The sequence below is a fragment of the Leuresthes tenuis genome, unplaced genomic scaffold, assembly GCF_036924035.1.
Source record: "Leuresthes tenuis unplaced genomic scaffold, fLeuTen1.0.hap1 SCAF_6, whole genome shotgun sequence".
In the NCBI taxonomy this organism is placed as follows: domain Eukaryota; kingdom Metazoa; phylum Chordata; class Actinopteri; order Atheriniformes; family Atherinopsidae; genus Leuresthes; species Leuresthes tenuis.
Window position 1 is genome coordinate 25073386 of NW_027325360.1, and position 22300 is coordinate 25095685.

Below are 22300 nucleotides of genomic sequence, written 5' to 3' on the forward strand. Positions count from 1 at the left end.
GTCCTTGACCATGTTGATTTAGGCTATGTTGTTTACATCTGTTTGTCGAATTATAATCATAAATCCATGTTCCATGATACAATATAATTATATTTTTGAAATACCTTACCAATTTTTTATCTTATATAACCCCTGCAGTATTTTTCAAGTTACATTTTTAGTCATTTTGGTAACTGACTACAAAATGACAGTAATAAGGGTATTTTCTTTGCTAGACATTTGGTAATTTACTACACATTTGTGACATTGCATAGTACATTGTAATGTCATGTTGTTAGCAACTAATGCAAATTTCAAGCTTTAGTGCAAACTTAAAGCAAATGAGTACAAAACTAAATTAAACTTTCTTTGTACAAAGCAAAAAAATGACAATGAAATGAAAGATTACACATTTTATCTCAATCTAGAAAGCATGTAATACAATCTGCAACGTTTCTGGTCTGTTTTTAAGTAAGTTTTTATGATGAAAACCTGTGAAAAAGCCTCTCTCCTGGTATAGCTAACACCCCCTGAGAGTCTAACTTTTACCAATACAGAAGAATGGCAGAAATCCTTCTTTACAAATGCTAAAAAATTAAAAAAACAGGAGAAACAAACAAAAAGTCAACAGGACACTTAAGTGGAATGTTTTAAAATAATTTATTAGGAATTTTAAAAAGTTTTTTTTTTTTTCCCCCTGTAGGAATAACATGACAGAAAAAAAACAAAATCAGAAAATGTTACAGTGTTGACAAGATTGTTATTTTTCAGTGAAATCAGCATCAAAGTCTGAAACACCCTCAGCGGTGAGAGCAAGTGTATCAAAATGTAAAACCAGGTGTTTTGTAGATTGAGTGCTTTGTTCTTCAGCTAACATTTTCAGGAAAATACATTTGTTGTGATCGACCAGTGCAACATTCTAGTAGCTCTTGTTTTGGTCTAAAGAAAAAAGAAAAAAGAAAAGAAAAGGTGTCACATTGCTACAGTTTGTGACCTCCAGTGGATATGCAGTGATGGATTGGGTTGAAGGGGACCCCTGCTGAAGGACCACCTCAACCATCCACACTTCAACATAGATGTTAATTTGATAGAGAACAAAAAGTCTGATTAATATTTCACATTTTGAAACTGAGGAATCGTCCCCCCACTCCCCCCCAAAAAACAGCACATGGCACATTGGAAGCCAATGTGTATAAAACCACATGACATGCTCACACAAACATCAACACAACCTGCAGACGGAATCAGTCATGACTATGCCAACTGTGCATGACTGCTCCTGCATGCCAGTCCTTCATTTTCCTTCATGAAAAATCATCACGAATTGAAAATCAGTTAAAACGACAACATGATAAAGTAAGGAAACAGCATATTTTTCTCTCTCCAGACAGAGGAGTGTTTTCACACCCTTACCCACTAAAAGTAATACGTGTTTGTTCCAGACTCATCTTCCCTCTTCCTGAACTAAGTGTTCCAACTCCGAGGAAGCTTCTGACTGTCAGAAAAGACACACATGACACGTGATTTATAAATGTCTGGAGAGAAATACAGTGTATGGCTGGTCTAACATAGACAGACAAACTGAAATATTGTTGACCTCCAAGTGGGACTCTTATACGTAACAGTCAAGCTTTCCAACACATATGGATTGACAAAATAATCAATCGTATCACATCTCCAAAAACCTCCCATCTCCCAGACACAGAAATCAGCAGAGCCCTGCTACCCAGAAACCACTCGTATTTACAATATATTACAAAAATAGTACAGCTGAAGGATAATTACGTAACTGTGACTAAAGACCTTTGTCTTCTGACCATTATTAGTGTAACAAATCATTGTTAAAACCCACAAAAATATACGGTTTGTGGCATATTTTCAAGAAATAGTATTAATCCAAGGTGTTAAAATTCAGTATGAACTAGAGACAAATATACAGTTTTCCAGTCATTTTTCAACTCCAGATGTTCAAACAGGCATCACCTGGAGACTTAACTCCTCTTATCTCAGAGAGATCCGGTTAGAGAGGTCAAATAACCAAATAAAACACGCCTAAAACAGATATTGACATAACGTGGCCATCACAAAAAAACAACAACAACAAAAAAAACGCAACATGAAACATGACCCGCCCCACAAAAAAAATACAGCATTTGAATGTGTTGCTATTACAGGTAGTGAGAAGCTTTTTTGCTCCTTTTCCAAACTTTTTTTCTTCCTCTTTCTTTTTTTTTAAGCATTTTATTCCAACGAGGTGCAGTTTTAGTGAGGTGTCAATGGGGTGGAGGTTCAGCCACCCCATCCGGAGACGCACACTGGACAGAGACAGGCCAGATCAGCTCCAATGCAGCTTCAACTCCTTCCAGCTCTCAGTCTACAGCTCTGCACTGACACACACACCAGTTGGATTACTCAGGGGTCAGATGAAACACAAATGTGTTACACTTAAAAATGATAGCAAGCACGAGGACTGACTCACACTCTCAGTGATAGCCGTTAGTGAAGGCCGTGGCAATCAAAGGGCCCTGTGAAAGCAAGCATGCAAGGTTAAAGTTTACTGTTGTTAGACAAAATGCAGACCTTAAGATCATCTGTGGTGTAACTGCTGATTGCTTTCCATCTTTCTTTAGGATGGTGAACATTGGTGAAAATAGCAGTGAAAAAAATAACTAAGCCACGTGTTAGATGGCAAAACAGAAATATGTTTGCTCAACATAAATGTATGAGTTTAACAATCCTGGACTCATTTAAGTTGATCAAACATATTTCTATTTAGTCATTCTAACATGTGTCCTCTTTATTTTTTGAGTATCTGCTGTAGCTTTTGATGGAATGAAAAACAAGCACACACAGTGTTTGAAAATGTCGATTTGAGAGCCAAAATGATGCGGAAACAGCAAACAGCAAAGTATCCCAAAATGGGTCAACAGGTGACTAATAGTGAAGAAAAATAGAAATACAATAACTGGAGCTGACACTACTTTATCTTCTTGTGTGATTTCACAAAAGTGTAGGCACAACATCAGCAGTAAAATAGTCATGGAGGAACTTTAGCAGTATTTCTTTTTAAAAAAGCATCAATTTGCTCTCTTGCGCAGGCAGATAATAAGTTCAATGCCACTCCTGTGTCATTCTATTCACCAGCGGTAGGTAAGCTTAGCTCAGAATAAAGACTAATAACAGCTGAACAGCAATGTTTACTCCTTTAAGCCAAGCAGGGACCTGCAGGGCTGAAAAATTAAGCCAATAGCGCAAAAAAAAAAAAAAGTAGATCAAATGACAAATTGAAGCAGTGTAATGCAGCAAGTCATCATCGTACCCTTAAAAGGAAGTGTGAACAAATCTGCCGTGGCTTCTGATGACATCTACGTGCCCAAATGGATATTTATTGTGTCAAAACTTTGTGAACTGAAGCATAACCTGTACAGATTGTCATGTGAAGATTGTTTTAACTCCATAGCAGATAATGGCAGTTGCTGGTCTGGTCTATTGCAGCCTCTGCTACTCTGGATATGAACTGATGAGTTCTAACACCAGTCCCAGGCAGTAAATCTAACTGAAAGACCAAAGGAGCTCCTCATTTCTGGGTGGTAAATTGACTGTATTCACTAATTGGTTTTCCAGCTATTTTACATTTTGCACTCATTTTGATAACTGCGCCCAACTATGATGCCACAGTTGTGGGACATGAACATTTTTGTGATTTGTAGAAGTGGCCTGTTGGATTCACTTAGCCAAAAAACATTGATGTGTCCCTACTATAACGAGAATAAAGCCACTGTTATTGTAGGACAAACATTAAAAAAAAATTGTGACTCTCCAAGTTTTTGACAAATATGAACATCTGTGACCAAATTCACAGCACAAATATTTTTACCTGAATTTATGCCTGAAGTTACCTGAATGGTGATTTTGTCGGCTATAAAATCAGGATTTTATTAAGGCGGAGCGCCAGTCTGGAAAAGTTTTAAGCACCCTTGATCTTTCAATCACATTTGTCATGCCTTTAGCTGTCTGACATAAGAAACAGGAAAACATGTGAATGAGAGCAGCTTTATTGGAAATTCGGTCCTTTTTTCCTTTTTACTCTAGTTGAGCATGTACATACAGAAGTGATTTGTTCCTCAACTACATTACATAAGTGTATTGGTCTGGTTTCGAGAAGCTCGATCTCATAGGATTTCGGTGAGACTCTTACATCGACTTTTAAAATCGTTTTTTTGTCGGTCTAACACGATCATTTGTATTCATTTCGAAAAAAATCCACATTTAAAACAAATAGGTTTAATTTATCAGGTCTTTAACTAAATCCATCTTTCAGTGACTGTCTATGGTTTGAACATTATTGGAAATATTTGAGATATTACGTTTATACGTTTAACGTCTACCAGCATCTCTAGTGATGCATCTTGTCTCTGTAACTAAAAAAGAACCATTGTTATACATATGTAAAAAAAAAAACTTGGCTGTGGTTTTACAGCTTTATGTGTCCACCAATGTTGTTGCTGTGAGCCAAATACCCTCTTGTTTACACTCTTTGAGATAAGCTAAGCTGACCATTAATTGGTGCCTTATAATTTAATTTATTGGACAGGTAGGAGTGTGTGGTCAATCTTCTAAATGAATTCACTGTGCATTGAATTGAATTAACATTTATAATCGATACTGCTAACAACTCACCCCCAGACTATGGCTGAATCCAGTGCTCGGGGCAGGGCTCGCAGCACTGAGGTAACTGCTGACAGCCGACTCCTGACTGGCTGTTCCGTAAAGATCCGCCATCGGACCTGGGCTGCTTGTACCTAAAAATCCAGCTGAGCGAGAAGGGGTGGAGCCTGACAGCAAAACAAAGATGTTTGATTATTATTATTGGAAACTCTCTGAGGGCTGTAACATGAATGAAATCTCTTGCAGGTAACTTCACTGAAAATGTTGTGGAGGTACTTCCAAAGAAAGGGAGCGACATTACGTAATCTAAACCATAACTGCTTCAGTGGCACAGATAAAAGAGCACTGAGCAGATTAATGAAGAAGGAAACACATATTAAAATGTAAATTTCCTAATCTTTAAGGATTTAAAGTAATTTCTCCAATATGAATTTTGTGTATATCTCATGTGTATCTTTTAGCCAGACTAGCAGCATGGCTCAGGGGGTAGAAATGACAAATCAGATGATGGACCACTTTAGTCCAGAATAATATTTACCCTTTTTCCTTTTCTTTTGTAATTGAACAGATTTCCATTTGTAAATTAATTTAAAATGATAAAAAAATGTCACGCCCGCCTCTGCTATGTTTAATGGTGATTAGAGCATGTTCACAATTCAGTAAAATTTTCATCTCAGTTTTTCCCTTTATTTGAGACGTTTATACCTCGCACTACTGCTGCTGCAGCCGCCGCCGCCGCCATTGGTCCATAAGCTGTAAGAGGAATGGCTGAAAAGACAGAGAGGGGAATATCCAGGTTAAACATCCTAGTCTGAGGCCTATGACAGGCAACTGAAAACTCTGAAAATCATACTCTGGGTTATTTTATCATGTTACAGAGAGCCTCTGAAGAAGCCAAAGGCAGAAGCCTTTAAAAATATAGCCTAAAAATAATAAAACAATTATTTGTCACCAATCCTGCTTTCAGACAGAAACCAAAGAGGATCGACAAACACAAACATGCAAACCAGAGTGATCAGGTGATGATGCTATTGTGTGGTATAGCAGACTGACAACATGCTGCTTGTAAAGTCCAGAGGAGGGACTGACTGACCTGTGAGCTCAGGGGGATGGGGTGAAGTCAGAAGGGGAGTCCTCTCTAAGTGGAACTCTAAAACAGAAACATCAGAGTGCTGTTGAGACACACACCGCCGCCACCAGCAAGGACAACACACACACAGTTTAAGGCTTTAAGGCAAGGGAAACACCTCAGAGGTTGAGGAGGCAAACACACAGGGCTTTAGGAATGCAAACAGGAATTAAAGGATGATAAGATGCTTTACAGTTCAAAAAGTAGAGTAAAAATACTCCCAGTTATCGTTCTGAAATTGCAAGAAAATAAATCAAGTGTTACAAAATTGCAATAAAAACTGATACCTTCAATTCTAAGGAGTAATATCATATTTAAAAAAAACAAAGTTACATTTTCAGTTGATGTAAATCTGATATTGGGATTGTTTCACAGCTCAGCATCACACACCTCTGTAGCAACGCTAGCATGCATACACATGCACACACACTCACACAAGCTAAGCAATTCCACTCCCTGATATTTACAAGCAGCTATTTCCATTCAGAGTGTTTCATGTGCATCTATAGAGACATGTTTGTATTTGTGACAGTTTGTCTACTGTCAGTTCGACATAAAACTGCTCTTGTTATTGATTATGTATTTACAAATTCATTTTTCAATTCCTAATGGAAATAACACTGTGCACATCCTTTAGTTCCTGAGTAAGGTATAGGATATCTGTCCATTATCTGCCTCTTTTTTAATTTATATATCTTTAGAGATCCATTGCTCAACACATAACAATCCTTCCCATGGAGTATGATATTTTATACAAGTGAGAGGATATGTTCCATATAATCTTCTCACCTACACAAAACTGGAGGTGTGAGCTGCTGCAAGTCATGTCACACTATTTAGCTGAAGAACAAGCAGATTTTTTATTCTAGTGATAGTGTTCAAGTAGTCATATACAAGAGATGTAAAAGCTGCAGTAGTGTCTGTGTTTTACTGTTGTACAAGGAACTGCTACATCAAACTCTCAATGGCAAACTAGTTAAACAGAAACTGTGTGAGTGTGATTTGATTACCAGGGAACTGATAGGTGTATCCAGGAGTGATGCCTGCATAGCTCCGACTGGTGTAAGTGGCAGTCTGGAAGCCTGGATAACCTTTGGGGAAAAAGTAAGCATAAATATCTGAATCGCTTCAGAAACCATAAATGAAACATGCACAGGAAGTGTTTGCAGTGGTGATAAATATGCATACAACAACAATGTTTCAAGGAAATACTTATAATGGAGAAATGGGTTTCCATGTTGTTACTCCAACAGTGAGGCCTTTTACACTCTGTGACATGCAGGTGGATGATATTCTACACTCATTATCTTGATTTCTTTACAAGGACAGGATTGAGCGGCTTACAGTTTTGGTCTTCAGTTTCACTCTCAGCAGTGTACATATCATAGATTTTCTCTGTATGCAACCTGATACACGGGGAACTGACCTCAGGTCAGTACTCTAAGGGCTAACAATGATGTTATCCATAATAAAACTACAGGTTAGCACGAGTATTGATTATTTTATTTCTCCTCAGAGTGACTGAATATCCCTTCATCTGCACAGACTAATTAAAGAACTACAACACTAAAGAAAGTAGTTCTCAGAGTGTACAGTAGGTGGAAGCACCAGTGTGGCATGTTTAGCGGTTTATAACTACCGATACTACAAAACAAAACTGTTACAAAATGAGTTTCAGGGGTGGTGTGGTTCAGAAGTGATCATTTTGTTAATAAAAAAACATCAGAGCTAAAGGGCCATTTGACTATTTCTAAACCTGCCTGAGAAAACAATTGTTAATTGTCTTCTTTGGTTCTTCTGGGAATGGATCATCAAATCTATTTCAGGAGTTGATGGCCTTCACGGATGATATCATGAAGACATCATAAAAAGTTACCTTTATCTTAAGCTCCAGAAAAAGAAGATTGTAAGAAAAAATGTAAAAGATAGTGCCTTTGGGTCGCATTGTGGGAACTGTATTATCCAGCATTTCTGGACCTAGACTAATACTTCCTATCATGTGACCCTCAACTTTGTTGGTAAAAATGTTTATTTAAAACTGATATAGAAGCATAAAATAAGTCACAACTATGATGCATCATTTGAATTTATAGCTAAGTACCAGCAGTCTGAACATGTTTATTATGAAGTATGTGAAATGCATTAATCAGAAATATGGTACAGGACACTTTATATCTCTTAGGAATAGAAAATCAGCGCTCCACGGTGGAGAATTAGAAGCTGAAGCCAGCAGCCCATATCAGTGGTCAGCTCTCTCCCCATGAGGCCCCATTTGACCTTTACGGCAGCAGGGCCTTTAATGTAGCAGTAGAAACTGACAGATTCAGGTGTGCAGACACATCTTTCTCATCCTAATCAATACTAACTTACCCAGCATACCAATGCCCAGCATGAAGGCGTCCATCCCATAGGGCATCACCCGAGAGCGCCCTCTGGCCGAGCCAGTGGGGGACATCACCTCCTTGGGCTGAGCTTTCTTACACTCCACCTGTTTTCATACAAGAGACAAATAAGGACCCCCGTTTTCTACAAGACGTGTTAATATCAAAATGAGCTCAAGCTGCTTACCATTTTGTTGTTGATCTCATGGAAGTGGATCTCGCAGACTTTTTCCACCACGTCCTCATTCTCAAACGTCACAAAGCCAAACCCTGATGGTTTAAAAAAAAATCCCCACAGTATGGTAGAATTAGACAGTACAGCCTTCCTGTACAGCAGTAGAGCTAATAGTCTGCAGTAATTAGTGCTGTAATAGCTGCTTAACAAATGCGCCCCCCCTCCCCCCATTTCAACGCTGCTATTCTGCACTCATCCTTTTTTTCCCTCCCTTCCCGGCCAGAAGGACCGGGCAAAGCTGGTAGGCTGTCATAATCGATCAATCCCAGGGTGGGGAGGAGGTGCTTAAGGAGGCTTTATCCTGATCCCGATTAACGGACTGGCTAATTAGACTAGCCCCGTTCGTCTCCTCCAGCTCAGCCCACAGGAAGGAGACACATGTGGGGGGTAGAGGGGAATCAATAGAAACCCAGGAAGGACTGATGGAAGAATAGTAAATCAAGAATAAGACGGGACATGGGAAATTCATTTTACAGAGAGAAGGGTCAGTCCATCTCACCTCTGTGTCTGTTCGTGGTCTTGTCAAACATGAGCATGGCATCATCGACCTGAGGAGAGACAAACAACAGAAAAAGATTTACGAAGTGCTCCGTCTTGCCACGCGGCATATTGCCTGACCTCAGCCCTTCTCAAGTTCTGCAGGGAGGCTCAGCAACAGATGGACAGAAAGGAGGGAGCGGGGGGGGGGACTGGAGACGAGCGACAGGTTACAAAGAGGAGGCCCAGGGGGCAAAGACAGGGAAATATGTAGCAAACTGTAAAAACAAGGCCTCGTGCTGTATATAGCTAACAGGCGTAACAGGAAGCAGAAAAACTGGAAGTTGTGTTTGCTGCTAAACTGTGTGAGTTGTACTCTCACAGACAGCCCAAAATCTGGCACTTTCTCCAAAGTTTGACATTTCCATGACAACTGTATAAAAAAGTCTTTGAAAAAAATAAAAAATGAACTCCAGGCAACATCAAATATGCTTTTCTGAATAGTGGGAGAGTGCCAGTGAGACAAAAAGGGCCACAAAGAGAGAAATGCTGACACCAACAAGTATCCAGTCACAAGTGGAAAGGTGAATCCTGTGGGCAGGTGGAGACTCGATGAGAGGGGAGAGCTGATAGTGAGAGGAATAGCGACAGGTGGAACTAGGGAGAAAGAGAGCACAGAGAGTCCCGTAAGAGAGAGAAAGATTGGGTCAAAGTGGAAAGGGAAGAAAAAGCAGAGACAAAGGGAGCGGGAGAACAAAGAGGCCTGGAGGCTTTGTTTGTTGGCACAGTCAGCCATAATTCCTCCTCCTCTTCTCCCTTTGACCTCTCCCTTCGGCCCAGCCTCCCTTTATGGAGCAAAGACACAGGTGTCTATTCAATACAGACACACACACACACTCTGAATATCTTATGTAAAAGTTGACCCACTCTTTCTCTGACTTTTTTTTCTCCCCTTCTTTCTCTTGTGACAAGCTGACGTGTTCATACTCCGGTGTGAACACAGAGGTCCTAGTAAACATTTGGTAAATTCATCTGTGCTCTTGGTCTAAAATAAATTTTCTGGATATGCTCCACAGAATAATCTGTCACAGTCAAATAGGAGTGTCAGTGATATGTGCATGTGTGTGATCCCCCAAGGGCATTTTGCCCACAGAAAGGTCAAAGGTGAGTGGGAAAGGGAACTGCCTCTCAAGTCACTGTTTGTTTCGAATCTCACACTTTGTCTCTGAATGAAACTTTAAATTTCTGCAAAAAAAGACACATTTTATCTTTTGTATGAGTAGAGGAAATTCCCAAGAATCTTACAATTTAGAAAAATCAGTATTCCATGAGGGCAACGCCCCGAACCCACTGTGATTCGTGAAAGAGAGCCATGATCTAACAAGTCTTAACAGAATCCTATCCGATCCTGACATGAACTGAAACCTCACACAAATCACCCTGGCGGACGTAAGCAAAACATCACAACACTGTTAAACACCACAAACGGAGTCAATTGCCCACCACTGGTCAATATTTCAAACACTAGGCATTTTTCAGTGGAGTACAGCCAAACAATATTCCCTCTCATCCATTTTTTTCCCCTCCCCACCTCTCATCTTCCCTGTTATCCGCTGCCCATCCCTCTCCGCACTCCTTTGTCCTCAACCAGGACGGGACACAAAAGGTCCAGTGAGGCAGTCTAATCAGGAACTTCCATGGATGGCTGCAGCCTACATTTCACCGTCCATCCCTCGATATCTCTCTCGGCAAAAATTCTCTAGTCGTTATGATTGAAGAGGGAGCACAGAGAAACTCGAGGCCAAAGCTTACGGCACTGAAAATAAAGTGCCACGCAGTCGGAAACAGGGCGGCTAAAAAGCAGTCTTTGCATCCTTGACTTGAAAAAGTTTCATGAGCTTAAGGTGAAGACTACTGATAACTTTTCTTTATGATTTATTCATTTATCTTTGTTTTTTTTTTAATTTAATTAATTAAAAAACACCTAAACTAAAAACTGATCCAACACGTTTTACCGAATCACACAAATTATTGATTTATCAGAAGGCAGAGTTAAAATCTAGAAATATCCAGTATGCAAATAACTTCTGCACAAACTAACAAAATATTTGCCTAGCTTTGTACAGAAGCATAATGGCCCTCATTACCCCCCCAAACACACACACACACACACCCCATTTTTGCCCCAATTCCCTCTCCTACGCCTCCACAAGTAGGGCCCTCCCTCCCCAGTCAGTGCCTTTGTCAGCCCATCATCTATTCTATGCCTCAAGCCTTTAACAGTCTTATACATTATATATGAGAAACTTCTAGAAAGTTTAAGAAAATCATTTAAAAAAGAAATGCACAAACACCCATGGGAATTCTTGGAAAAGTATGCTGGGTATCGAGAATCGTTCAACTTGTATTTATTGGTACTAAACTCCTGATTTGACCCCCACCCAACATACTCATTCAAACACCCCCGAACACCACCTCATCCCTCCTCCTTCAGAACAAAAACCCCCTTACCCAGAGAATTACTTGGGGACAATGGGCAAGCCAGGTCACCACGGTAACGGACCAGGAGGGGGTTGTGGGTAGTAGCAGCTGTTACATCAGATTAATTCAGATTCTGATAATCCCTCCTCCTTCCTCACCATCACCACATACTCAGTACAAAACTTTTCTACCCCCTCCTTCACCTCCCACCATCCCCTCTCCCTCTGCTCCCTCTTCCAGTCCCCCAAAGTTCGCCTGCCGCTCCAGGAGCCTCACAGCCTCGTTATTTTTCCTCCTCCTCCTTTTTCATCCTCCTTTCTCGCCTTCCTCCTCTTCTTCGCAGTAACTCCTTCATCTCCAGGCACCCGCTCGACTCCAAGTGAAGTTTTTCTCAGCGAATCAGTGGTGAATCAGAATCAGCAGAGCTGGTGGGATGTGGTACTGTGTGTTTCTAAGCTGCCAATTTGTTGCTGCGCTGATGCCACCAAGAAAAACTCATGACTCCATTACAACTGACAGTCACTGTTTCTTCTTTTCCAACCCACTATATGTATTTATTCATTGTGATATTTTCTTGAGAATCGTACATGGCTACAACTTCAAAACTCTCACCTTCCCAAACTGGTCAAAGTATTGCTTGACGTCTTCGATAGTTGTGTTCACTGACAGGCCGCCCACAAAGATCTTCTTGGTTCGAGTCACCAGCTGGAAGAAGAGGAGAGGCACTCGTGAAATAAGTTAATGAGAAACACAAGCGTTTGTAGCTCAATTTGTATCTATTACTTTTAAAGAGTGTACTGTACTCTCTTTTAACACACTAAAGAAAAAAGAAAAACATGGTGTTTTTGTCCTCAGAACTACCACAAAGTACAAAGAAGTACAGCAGTTTGTAAAGTCATATTGAAGCTGGAGCAGGAAGCTTTCTTTTCTTTTGGATCATAAGACAACTGGGTCACAAAAGAAGAACCCACTAATTCAGGAGATGTTACAGGAAAAAAAAAAGATATTTCACATTATAACTTTTCAAAATAACAGCTTCACTTTATAGCTGATAAATTTGCGTGTCGAAAGAGGAGACCAAACACCACGAATGAAGAACTTCTAATTGGTCAAACACAATTATGTTAAATACTTTTAAAATGGTAGCAGCTGATACATGGCTAATAAAACCTGTTTAAAATTCTTATTCTATGTGTTATCAGATCCAACAGTAAAAACCAAAAGATACTTTTGGCAAAATAAAGAAAACCAGCTAATATTTAGATTCCAAAGCCACAAAATTTTCATTTTAATTTTCTAAAGATGAGAATCTCTCCCTTATCAGATCATTCACAATACATCAAGATAAGAGGTTTCAGGGACAATACATTTCTAAATGGAGCAATTTGGTCCAATTTAATGTAATTTGATACAGTTTAACGTAGATATTCTTTTTCTATTTTAAATGAAATTAGTAAAATTAAATTTGACAGTAGCTTACCAACCTTCAGCATGATATATTTTATTAAAGACTGGCTAAGGAGTTTTGGGCCTTCGTGGCACAGGAAAGAACACATTTATTAGCTTTTTTTCTTCTTTACTTTGACACACATTTGTCAGTGAAATACTTGTTGGTATCTTTTGCCATGGCGCCAATGTATGTATAGTAATACATCACAGGAGTCACTTTCCACAGGGTTGTAAATATTTAGCAATAAATCAGCCAACAGACACTGAAATTATGTAATTACCTTTACCTTTGCTGTGCAGGGGCTGCAAAGAATCTTCAATCTCTGTTTTTATCCTTTGTGGTGTTGCTCTTGTTGGGTAACTACGTCTCACCAGGTGAGTATTCAGATCTGTTGTTCCACCACTGCACTAAAGCGATGCTCTACATGTTTTTGTACAATGTTCCTTCTTTCTTAAAATAATTAAATGATTTCCAAATGTTAGCTTTGATGGTGTATCGTCGGTCACCATGTCAATGGTGCATACTCAGCCACTTGGCTGGTTTATGGAACATTATACTCAGTCCATTGTGAATCAATGTCAAAGTATCTTTGTTGCTAAAATAGGCTTCTAATTTGTGTTTTAGTTAATCCTAAAACTCCTTGTGTGTTTGCAAAAAAAGTAAGCTGAAACAACTAATTGACTGCCGAAAATGGTTAATTAATCACCAACAGTTCAATTATCAAATAAGTGACTGATTGTTTTATCAGTACGTTGCATCAACAGAGGCCGAAAAAAGGCGGTCTTTGCAAAACCAATATTTCTTTCATCAAATCTACAAACTGAAATTGTGAGGGTTTTAGTTCACAAAAATAGACAACAGATAATGATTGAATGATGTGAGGAGTGCTCATGTTCATCAGATTACACAGCATTAGCTCAGATAAGAGACTGAAACACTCAACACACACACCAACCTGCTGCAAACAGTGCACAACACAAGCAGACAGTTCAACTCACCTTGGGCTGAGCTCTTCGAGGGAACGCAACCTTTGGATCAATCTACAAGAGAGGACACAAAAAAAGAGACGACTGCTTAGTGATGTGCTGTGATAGAGACGGAGCTGTAAACTTGTAGCCTCTCCACACTGTCCTCTGACATCAAGGTTTCAACTGTTATTCTTCAGATACTCCACAATAAAGGCGTAATCCAGCATCCATTTTATCCCCTCAACTTGGCACATCTATTCACCTGTCTGAGGTTTTAAAGAAATGATGTCAGAAACACCTGCTTTCTAAGCTTGTCCTACTTGTGCATCTCTAAGCCAAAAACAAAAAGGAATGGCACCTTTTTTAACTGTAAAGGAAACTCTTCAACTAGCTGAAGAAGACGTCACATGTACAGTATTCTCTAAGACCAACACGCTTTAAGAAAGGACACGACACGTGAACAAAATCTTGTACTATCAGATATCACCAAGACACTAGTTGATGACCAACACTGAGACAAAATAATAATGAGGAAAAAAATAAAACCAAATAAAAAAAACTTTGTATTGTGAGTTTACTGGGGTTTTAAGATTAAATGGAGATATTGTGAGATAATATGTAGGAGAAATCTCATTATTGGGTAAAAGTCATATTTTGTTGACAAATTAGATGCAAAAGTTTTAGAGGAATGATCTTTTACTGCTCCATAAATCAGCAAAAAAAAAAAAAAAAATCACTAATTTTTTTTAAATCACATGTTCTATCCATCAGGCAATGGATTATAATTATATTACAGATCTTTTGTTAAAAACAGATAAATATCTACAAGGAAACTGTGACAGGAAGTGTGACTGCTACAAAAGTGGAGAAAACTCACTGAAGCTTTCAAAGATATGAATTGTAAAATTATATATATTTTTTTAATGTACGTTGCTATTTTTGTGTTAAAAAATTAAATGCAGTAACTAAAATATAATATAAATAAATTATAATAGAAAAATAGAATATAAAACCAACACATAAATGAGTATTTTGGAGGGTTTATTTTCTAGGAAAGCAAAGTAGCCCAAGATCTGTGGTTTTTCCTTCAGTCTCTCGCCCACGATGAGATCAAAAGATGCTAATAAATTCTCACTGTGTGGCACACCAGGGTCTGACTATGAACCTGGACCAGCAGCAGCTGAACACTGCTGGATCTGCCTTATCCACACGAGCATATACCGTATGTGGGACTTATCCTGGTGCGAGTGTGTGACCCTGTGATGAAACTGTGCTGTCATTATGGTTGGGTAGGTATATAACCTGAATATTGTTTTGCTTCTAACTGAAATGTGTCTGTTACAAAGAACTAAAAACTCCCCACGCCCTAAAAGCTTTTTATCAAACATCTTTTGTTTAAACTCACATCAAATGCATTAGTCCCAAGCAGACACTGTATCAAAGTTACTCTCAGAAAATTTCAGACAATTCGGAGCCCAAAAGATCACCAAGTTTCATTCCTCCTTTCTCAAATGTTCTGCACATATTTTTACTCGAGATTTGGGGATTTTTATTCCAAATTTTAGTGTTTCATATTCATTATTATCAAATCCATAACTGAGGCTTTTGAAAAAACCTTTTTTTTGTCCAACTTTCCAAAATTCAGGGGTATTCTTTATAAAAAGATGCTTTAAAAGAAAGAGTAAATACACAAGACCTCGAGTGGAAGTCAAAATCGATTCATCAAAATCATTAAATGACTCAAACAACTAACTCAATATACTGTTAACATTATCTGAAAATAAACTGCAGCTCAGCAGGTTTATTGGCATTAAGTGGCTGTTCTGCATCCATGAATCACACATCATCAGCACATGCGATTGTACCTTTTCTGGATTTTTACTCGGCATGTTTTTATTTTCCAAAGTGCACACGCCGTTGACATAAACGTGCATGTATGTGAGTGCTCAAGTGGAATGTCTGGGAACGTCCAGTGAACCCCAGCCTCTCTCGTCACCAGCGTGCGACATGTGATCTCCTGGAATCTCACACGGGCACCACAATCACAAACGCACCTCAACTCCTCGGCCAGGAGGGCCAAGAGTGTGTCAGAAAGACAGTGAGAGAAACGGGGAGGGAGGAGAAAAAGACGGGAGCTGTCAATTACACCATGCTGTCGGTGGAGCGACACGGTTCTGTTTGTTTTTGTTCGTCTGCTTTTGCCTCTCGCAGCTACGTATCTGTCGGGAGTGATGACAACTACGGGGACCACTCATCATCCTGTGCACTTTCAGGTGATCCAGATCTTCCTCAGCCCTGCTATTCCTTACACGTTTAATTCCAGGAAAGAGGGCAAAACTTGACTGTTTTCTTACCACAGTAATTCTTTAGATATCAATCGTAACGACACAACTTAAAACAGACAGTAAACTGGTGAAGATTGGAAAGAGAGCCACACCATGCCATGAGGATGCAATCATAGACAGGCTGTAAAATTGGAATTTGAGACCTCTATATTAGTCTATACTGGTCTAATAGAGCTAGAGAACAACTATACTACGCCAACACTGTACTGCTGTTACACTAACAGATGGTGAGACAGTACAGCGCTATGATTAGTCCGTAACCATGAGAGGGTAGAGTTGAACTACAATAGAGAGCTAGAGCCTCTATGGTAAACCACATGCGTTTACCAGAGTAAGGGCGACAGTGTTGTTTCTAATAAGAGTGGACATCACCGCAAGTTTTTATTCATTTGTTTTCTTCTGTTGTTCCTTACTTCTGTTCTAGAGAGCAGAGTGAGAAGACTATAAGGCTAAGACTTTAGGATCAGATGCAGACTCTACTGTTTAGTCTCTATGGTGGCTAGACTAGTCTGATAGTCACCTCCGGTCACCAACCCTCCTGATGTCCAACACTCCTGTGCACATTCAAAAACAAACAGACACACACACACACAAACAAACAAAATCAAACACATGGCAGCGCACAGCACATCCGAGTGGGGAGGAAACTGTGGACATTAAACAGATATAGTTGGCGCATGAGTGAAATCTTTTAGTGTTGTTGTGACAGTGTTGATCACAGTAAAATGGACACTCAGCCTTGATTGGGCAGAGTTAGACTCTTGAAGGTTGATTTCACTTTCACCTGCATTTGTACTTACCTAAAATCTGAGCTTAAGACGTTTACATTCAAGCAGTAACTGCAACGTCATGCTTGGTTTGGAAGTCGGATGTGGTGGAATATTGCAACCTCCAGAGATCATACACTGACAATTAGGAAATGTTTTACTTCTTGTGTTTTTACTGAGGGGATTATACTTCTCATAGGTGGAAAAAAACTTGCAACACAAGTGGTTATTCCAAGAATGATGTCATTAACACTTTCACCAACATAAAGACGTGTTAAGGCCTCAGAGGTGCTGTCCAGAGAGAGCTCTAACCGCACTCTGCATACACGGCAGGGTAACAGCGAAGAAGCTGAGCGTAATTCCAAGAGAGGTTTATGAAATCAGGGCAATCCCCTTTGACCAGCTACATCCCAGCTATGCAACAGTTGGCTGAATGTGCTGCCTGTCACAGCCTGAGCTGGGAACACACTCAACCCAACCTGCCGATTGGGCAGCGCTCAACATCTCCAAGGAACAACTCAGGCTTGATGACTCCAATCCTATTAGTTAGGAGAGCCATAGTAATCACAGATGGGGTTATCCTACACCACCAACCCCCTCCACGAGTAGCACTTTTTTTCCTACTCAGCTCAGTATGGAAACAGTTGAGGGGGTCACAACACATGCCTGATGCTGCCCTGTAATGAGCACTGTGTCTTTGTTGTGAAACTCTCTTCTGAACGGAAACTTTGTCTCGCAAAGGTGCACCTTGCATCGTCACTTCACTTTGCCAACAGCTGCAGGGACAGTCAAGAGGGGCCAGCTAGATGAGCAGCAGTTAAGTAAATCGCAGTAAAACCTGCCGCTCTATACTGGTCAAAACTGGACCGCACATGTCCTTAAACACAATAAGTACCAATAAATTCCTCTGCAGCACTGTATTTGCTCTTTAGCCTCACAGTGGCGTAAAGCTCTGTTAATTCCATCGCCGGAGCGGTTCAGTCAATCACAGCATGGCACATTCTTTCTGTTGCCACTGGAGAACTTTTCTCTCTAACAGGATAACCTGCCTGCATGAGAGAGAAGGAGATGTGGAGGGGGGCTGGGTGAGCAGTCTAAAAAGGCCTACTCTACTCACCATCCAACCCCTGTTGCTGATTACTGAACCCTCTCCACGCCAAACACACATTCGCTGAGTCAAACGCTACCGACACGCCCAAGACCCAGCCACAAGGGACCCTGCCACGGCCCTGGAGCCTGGGCAGAGATGACACCAGCGCAAGTCGGGAAGAAAAGCTCGATTCAAGAAGACAGAATTATCATCGAAAAAGTGATTAAACTTAATAGGCTGCTCATCTGGAGAGGCGAGGAGAGGATGAACTGTCAGTAACGTGGCCTCCAGTATTTATGACTGTTTATCCAGTCTTGATTTCTGGTATCCAAGAAATAATTGCAAGTGATGTGCATTGTTATCTTTTTCTTTTGTGACAGAGCCATTCTTCAACTGTGGAAGAGAGGGGGGGGGGTCACTATGGCAACCAACCCCATGGTGAGTTAGTGGCGTCCAACTATGATGGCGCTACTTGTCAGAGCTGACGTGCCTGCAAGTGACACTATAGCAGCGTTGTACTCGGGAAACCAGAAAATACTAAATCAACTTCCATCCTTGCTAACTTTCAGGCTATTATTACAGCAACTGCTCATGTCCTTTTAACTTTCTAAAGTGCGAAACCTGAGTATTTTTTCTTCTCCGTTTCCCCCTTTTTTTTTTTTGCAATCTCAACTCATCTCCCAAAGACTTGTGAAGGTGATTCGCTCAAAGCACAAAAGGGGAAAGAAAAAATAGCTTCCCCTCATTTCAATACAGTGACTAACCCGCAGCCACCACCACTCCCTCTGAGGAGAGAGGCGGGGGCCGTGGTCCCTATGGCGACCAACGGGCCACATTGTTCCCAGACCAGCCCACATTCATTACTGACAAAAAGACACACACACACGCAATCACACACGCACAGGCCATTAATACATTTTAAGTTGCAATTCAGGCAGGTGAAAGGGCCTGAATGTATCACGCTGACTTTATCATCACTAAACTCGCCGTTTTTCTTCTCTGAGATCAACGGGAAGCTCACAGGAGTTTGGTCATTGCTGCTTTTAAACCTTGATAGTTTCAGGTTGCGCTTACTTGTTCAATTGGGTAACTTTTTCTTTTCTTTTTAGGTCAATTCTACCCCTTGGGGACAGAAAAAAAGCAGTCTTAGTTCCCTCCTCCGAGAGGCCAAATCAAAGATTGGCAGTGAATGCAACCCTGTCCTGTTCCCCTTGTTTCTATGGAAATTGACACTGGGTGACATTTTTTGCCTTGTTTGGCAGAAGAGAGATGAGAGAGAATTTATTCCCATGCATCGACTAATGACTTTATCACATTAAGTGCTCGAATCTGAGGTGCGGCAGCAGACGCAGACGTGAGACTGTAACGTGCCGTAATGTGTTTTAATGACTCAGAATGAGAAAAACATCAGCACAGTGGAACCTTAGTAAACACACTAAAATGTAGCAATGTTACACCTCTCTAGCGGATTATTGGAAAATCCACTAATCAAACACTGAGCAATGGGATTAGCCAGTGGTGGGAAGTAAACACAGAGAACTCACTGTTTTTGAGTCCAACTCGTGCCTGGTTTGGGCCAAAACTTTGTCCACGCCGGCCTGATCAACAAAGGTGACGAATCCGAACCCTCTGCAGACATCAAGGGAGAATGCATTACTGACACAGGAGCTGATGTTGACGTGTAATGACACATTATGAGCAGAGAGGAATCACAGAGGACAGATAAACTTTCAGCTCCGGCGGAGAAGCCGGGTTCACGGCTCCCTCACCTCGAGCGCTTGGTAACTGGATCTCGCATCACCATACACTCTTTCACCTCGCCGTACTTGCAGAAGTACTCCTTCAGACCCTCTGGGAAACAAAACAAGACCGAGTGAAAACTCATTCATACTGTAGATATACATGAGGTGAAAGAGGAATACGTGAGGAATGGAAACTTTTCAGGGTTTGACTACACTACTGAGATTTTCCAAGTCAAAGTTACCCCAAATTTTTCATTAAACGTGTCTAAAAATAAAACAGGATCAGGATGAATAAACTACAAATTACAAAACATTTGCACTGAAAAACTCTCATCTTTCTGCAGATCTGAACAATTTTAAATGGCACTTTGAATGAGCTTTTCAGAGTGAGTCAGTTAGCCTATGGTAGTTCTGAATGGGGGGCATTCATTCAGGAGCAAAACTCAGAAAAGAGAAAGCAACCAATTTCCATGAAAGCAAATAGAAATATTAAGGAATACAGATATTTTTAAAAAAACAAAAAACTTTTGGTTCCTTCCAATCCCTGCCTTGGTTTTTAAAGACATAGTGACATTTGAGTAGGGCCAGTGGTGGAAAAAAAAGAGATTTACCTTGTGTTGTCTGCCAGCTGAGTCCACCTATGAACATTTTGCTGTGGAAAAAGAGAGAAAACATTTCTATTTACACAGCCAACAAAAGGAGGATTCAGTTTAGCAATGACAAAGTTTTTAAAGAGTAAATGTGGAGCAACAGACGGATTTTCAAAGTTGTATCATCTCTGGTTCAACATGAAGGCTCTCTGTGTGGAGGTGTGTGAGTGTGGCTGCACACCAGAGCCCCCACACAGAAAAGCCGGTCTGTCTCTGCGGTGGGTGAGCAGATGAACGACAGAAACTTAGAAAAGCAAAGTTTTTTCCCGTTACCAGGGGTCGTGAGGGGAGTCCGTGGTGGACAGGCTGCTCTGGCTCCCTTCCGTCTCCATTCCGAGTCCTCGCGGTGTGTGTGAGTCTGGCTGCTGCTGTGTTTGTGTGTGTGTGTCCGGGCCGAACCGTGCGGGAAAACAGGCGGAGAGTGAGTGAGAGAAGCTGGGCGGGTTTGGCCCGGGGTGACAGAAAGGGGAGCGGGCCAGATGCAGGCTGGGACAGACTCCACCTCCTCCACTCAATCCCCGCCGCCGTCCCTCTCTCATCCCACCACCGCTCAAGCACACGAGTCCGGCGTCAAGTCAGCTGTTATCAACCCCACCACTTCCGGTGAGGCATTTCAAGCAAAAACCGGTTGTTGAGGTGAGTTAAGAGGGAGGGTCCTGAAGCACCTGTTACATCTTTACCGGATCTACTCAGATGCATGTGCGTGGATGTCCACAGTGCCTGGATATTCTAATAACAAGTGTTTAACTATAGTCCTGTCCCTGCTGTACTGGTTAGCCTCAGGTAACCAAACAGTTATGAAGCATATCAGACACCAAACACTGCACAGTCTGTCTATAAGTCATTTAAATAAAAACACACCACAGCTGCACGGTGGAAAGGAAGAATATTACAGTGCTCATTATCAGCATTGCTAAATAACAACCCTGTAATTATTCACTCATTGGCTCGTAGCAGTCAAGTTTTACTGGAAATAAATAAAAAAACACAAATAAAAATGTCGGTGAACTTAAATTCCAAAATTGTTTGCAAAAATGTACAGATGTTCAGTGATCCGTAATCATCAATTTAATTTGATAATCATGTTATATCATAGACTGCTGGGATAGGCTCCAGCCCACCCGCTACCCGACCGATGGATTGACGGTATAGAAAATGGATGGATAGATGTTATATCATACTTGGTGCAAACAAGATTCAATAGACTGAATTTAGAAATAAAATCTTGGAGGTTTTCAAGTTACTTAAATTAAGTCTTATTGTGAAAGAACACATCTCCCCACTTCCCGTCGATTTCTCACTAACATTGACTACCTTGATGCAGTTTTCACCCTGGCTAAAGAGTTATCTGGCACAATTTAGAGATAAAGGAACTTATCTTTGGTGATATCACAACCTATTCGGATGGCCTTTAAAACTGTTCAAGAATCACACATAACAGATGAAAGATTACAGTGAAAGTCTGACACACTACAGGCCTTTCATACTGCATGTTGATACAAGTTGCATTTTGTTTTGAGTGATGTATCCGTGGACCATGAATGGTCCATTAAAGTAGCATGCAGTAATTTTCATCCCCATGTCCTCCTAATATCTATCATTTTACTTGACGCCACAATTCATGAAAAGGCTTCTTGCTTAATCACGTTAAGTGAATATCTGTGAGAAGCTAAATTGTCTTGGTGTCTTCTAATGCAACACAAGATGCACAAAAATGTGTGTCTGTCTTAATACGCCTTCCATATTGCAAACCAGCTTAAGCAATCCAGGAGGTTTGTGCACTGCGTGCTCATTCATTGCAGGGGTTTAAGTATTTAATTAGTAGCAAAGCCAGCTCCAGCTAATCTTCTCAACACTGACTCAACATGTGACCTGGTAACTAATGTTAAGGCCGATCAATAGCCTGAGCAACTCGCACAAAGACAATGACAGCTTTTA

General features: G+C 40.6%; 2 protein-coding genes across 4 annotated transcripts in view; one reads left to right on the plus strand and one right to left on the minus strand.

Moving 5' to 3' along the window:
* Window positions 1-22300, plus strand: part of pla2g1b (phospholipase A2, group IB (pancreas)) — a 49349-nt gene that overhangs the window by 13438 nt on the left and 13611 nt on the right. The gene's annotated exons all lie outside the window — the stretch shown is intronic.
* On the minus strand, window positions 630-20946 carry msi1b (musashi RNA binding protein 1b). 3 transcript variants are annotated; one of them, XM_072388410.1, is made up of 15 exons: window positions 20636-20946; window positions 20324-20364; window positions 19740-19821; window positions 19515-19599; window positions 13799-13840; window positions 11963-12055; window positions 8892-8940; window positions 8345-8427; window positions 8147-8264; window positions 6787-6867; window positions 5741-5797; window positions 5353-5415; window positions 4660-4814; window positions 2459-2504; window positions 630-2361 (listed from the first exon to the last, which is right to left on the minus strand). In XM_072388410.1, the coding sequence occupies exons 1-14, from the start codon at window positions 20899-20901 to the stop codon at window positions 2463-2465; spliced, it is 1257 nt and encodes a 418-aa protein (XP_072244511.1). In that variant the 5' UTR covers window positions 20902-20946; the 3' UTR covers window positions 630-2361; window positions 2459-2462. The 3 variants fall into 3 exon arrangements, with proteins under 3 accessions (XP_072244511.1, XP_072244510.1, XP_072244512.1); XM_072388409.1 differs by having other exon boundaries at window positions 630-2366; XM_072388411.1 differs by lacking the exon at window positions 2459-2504.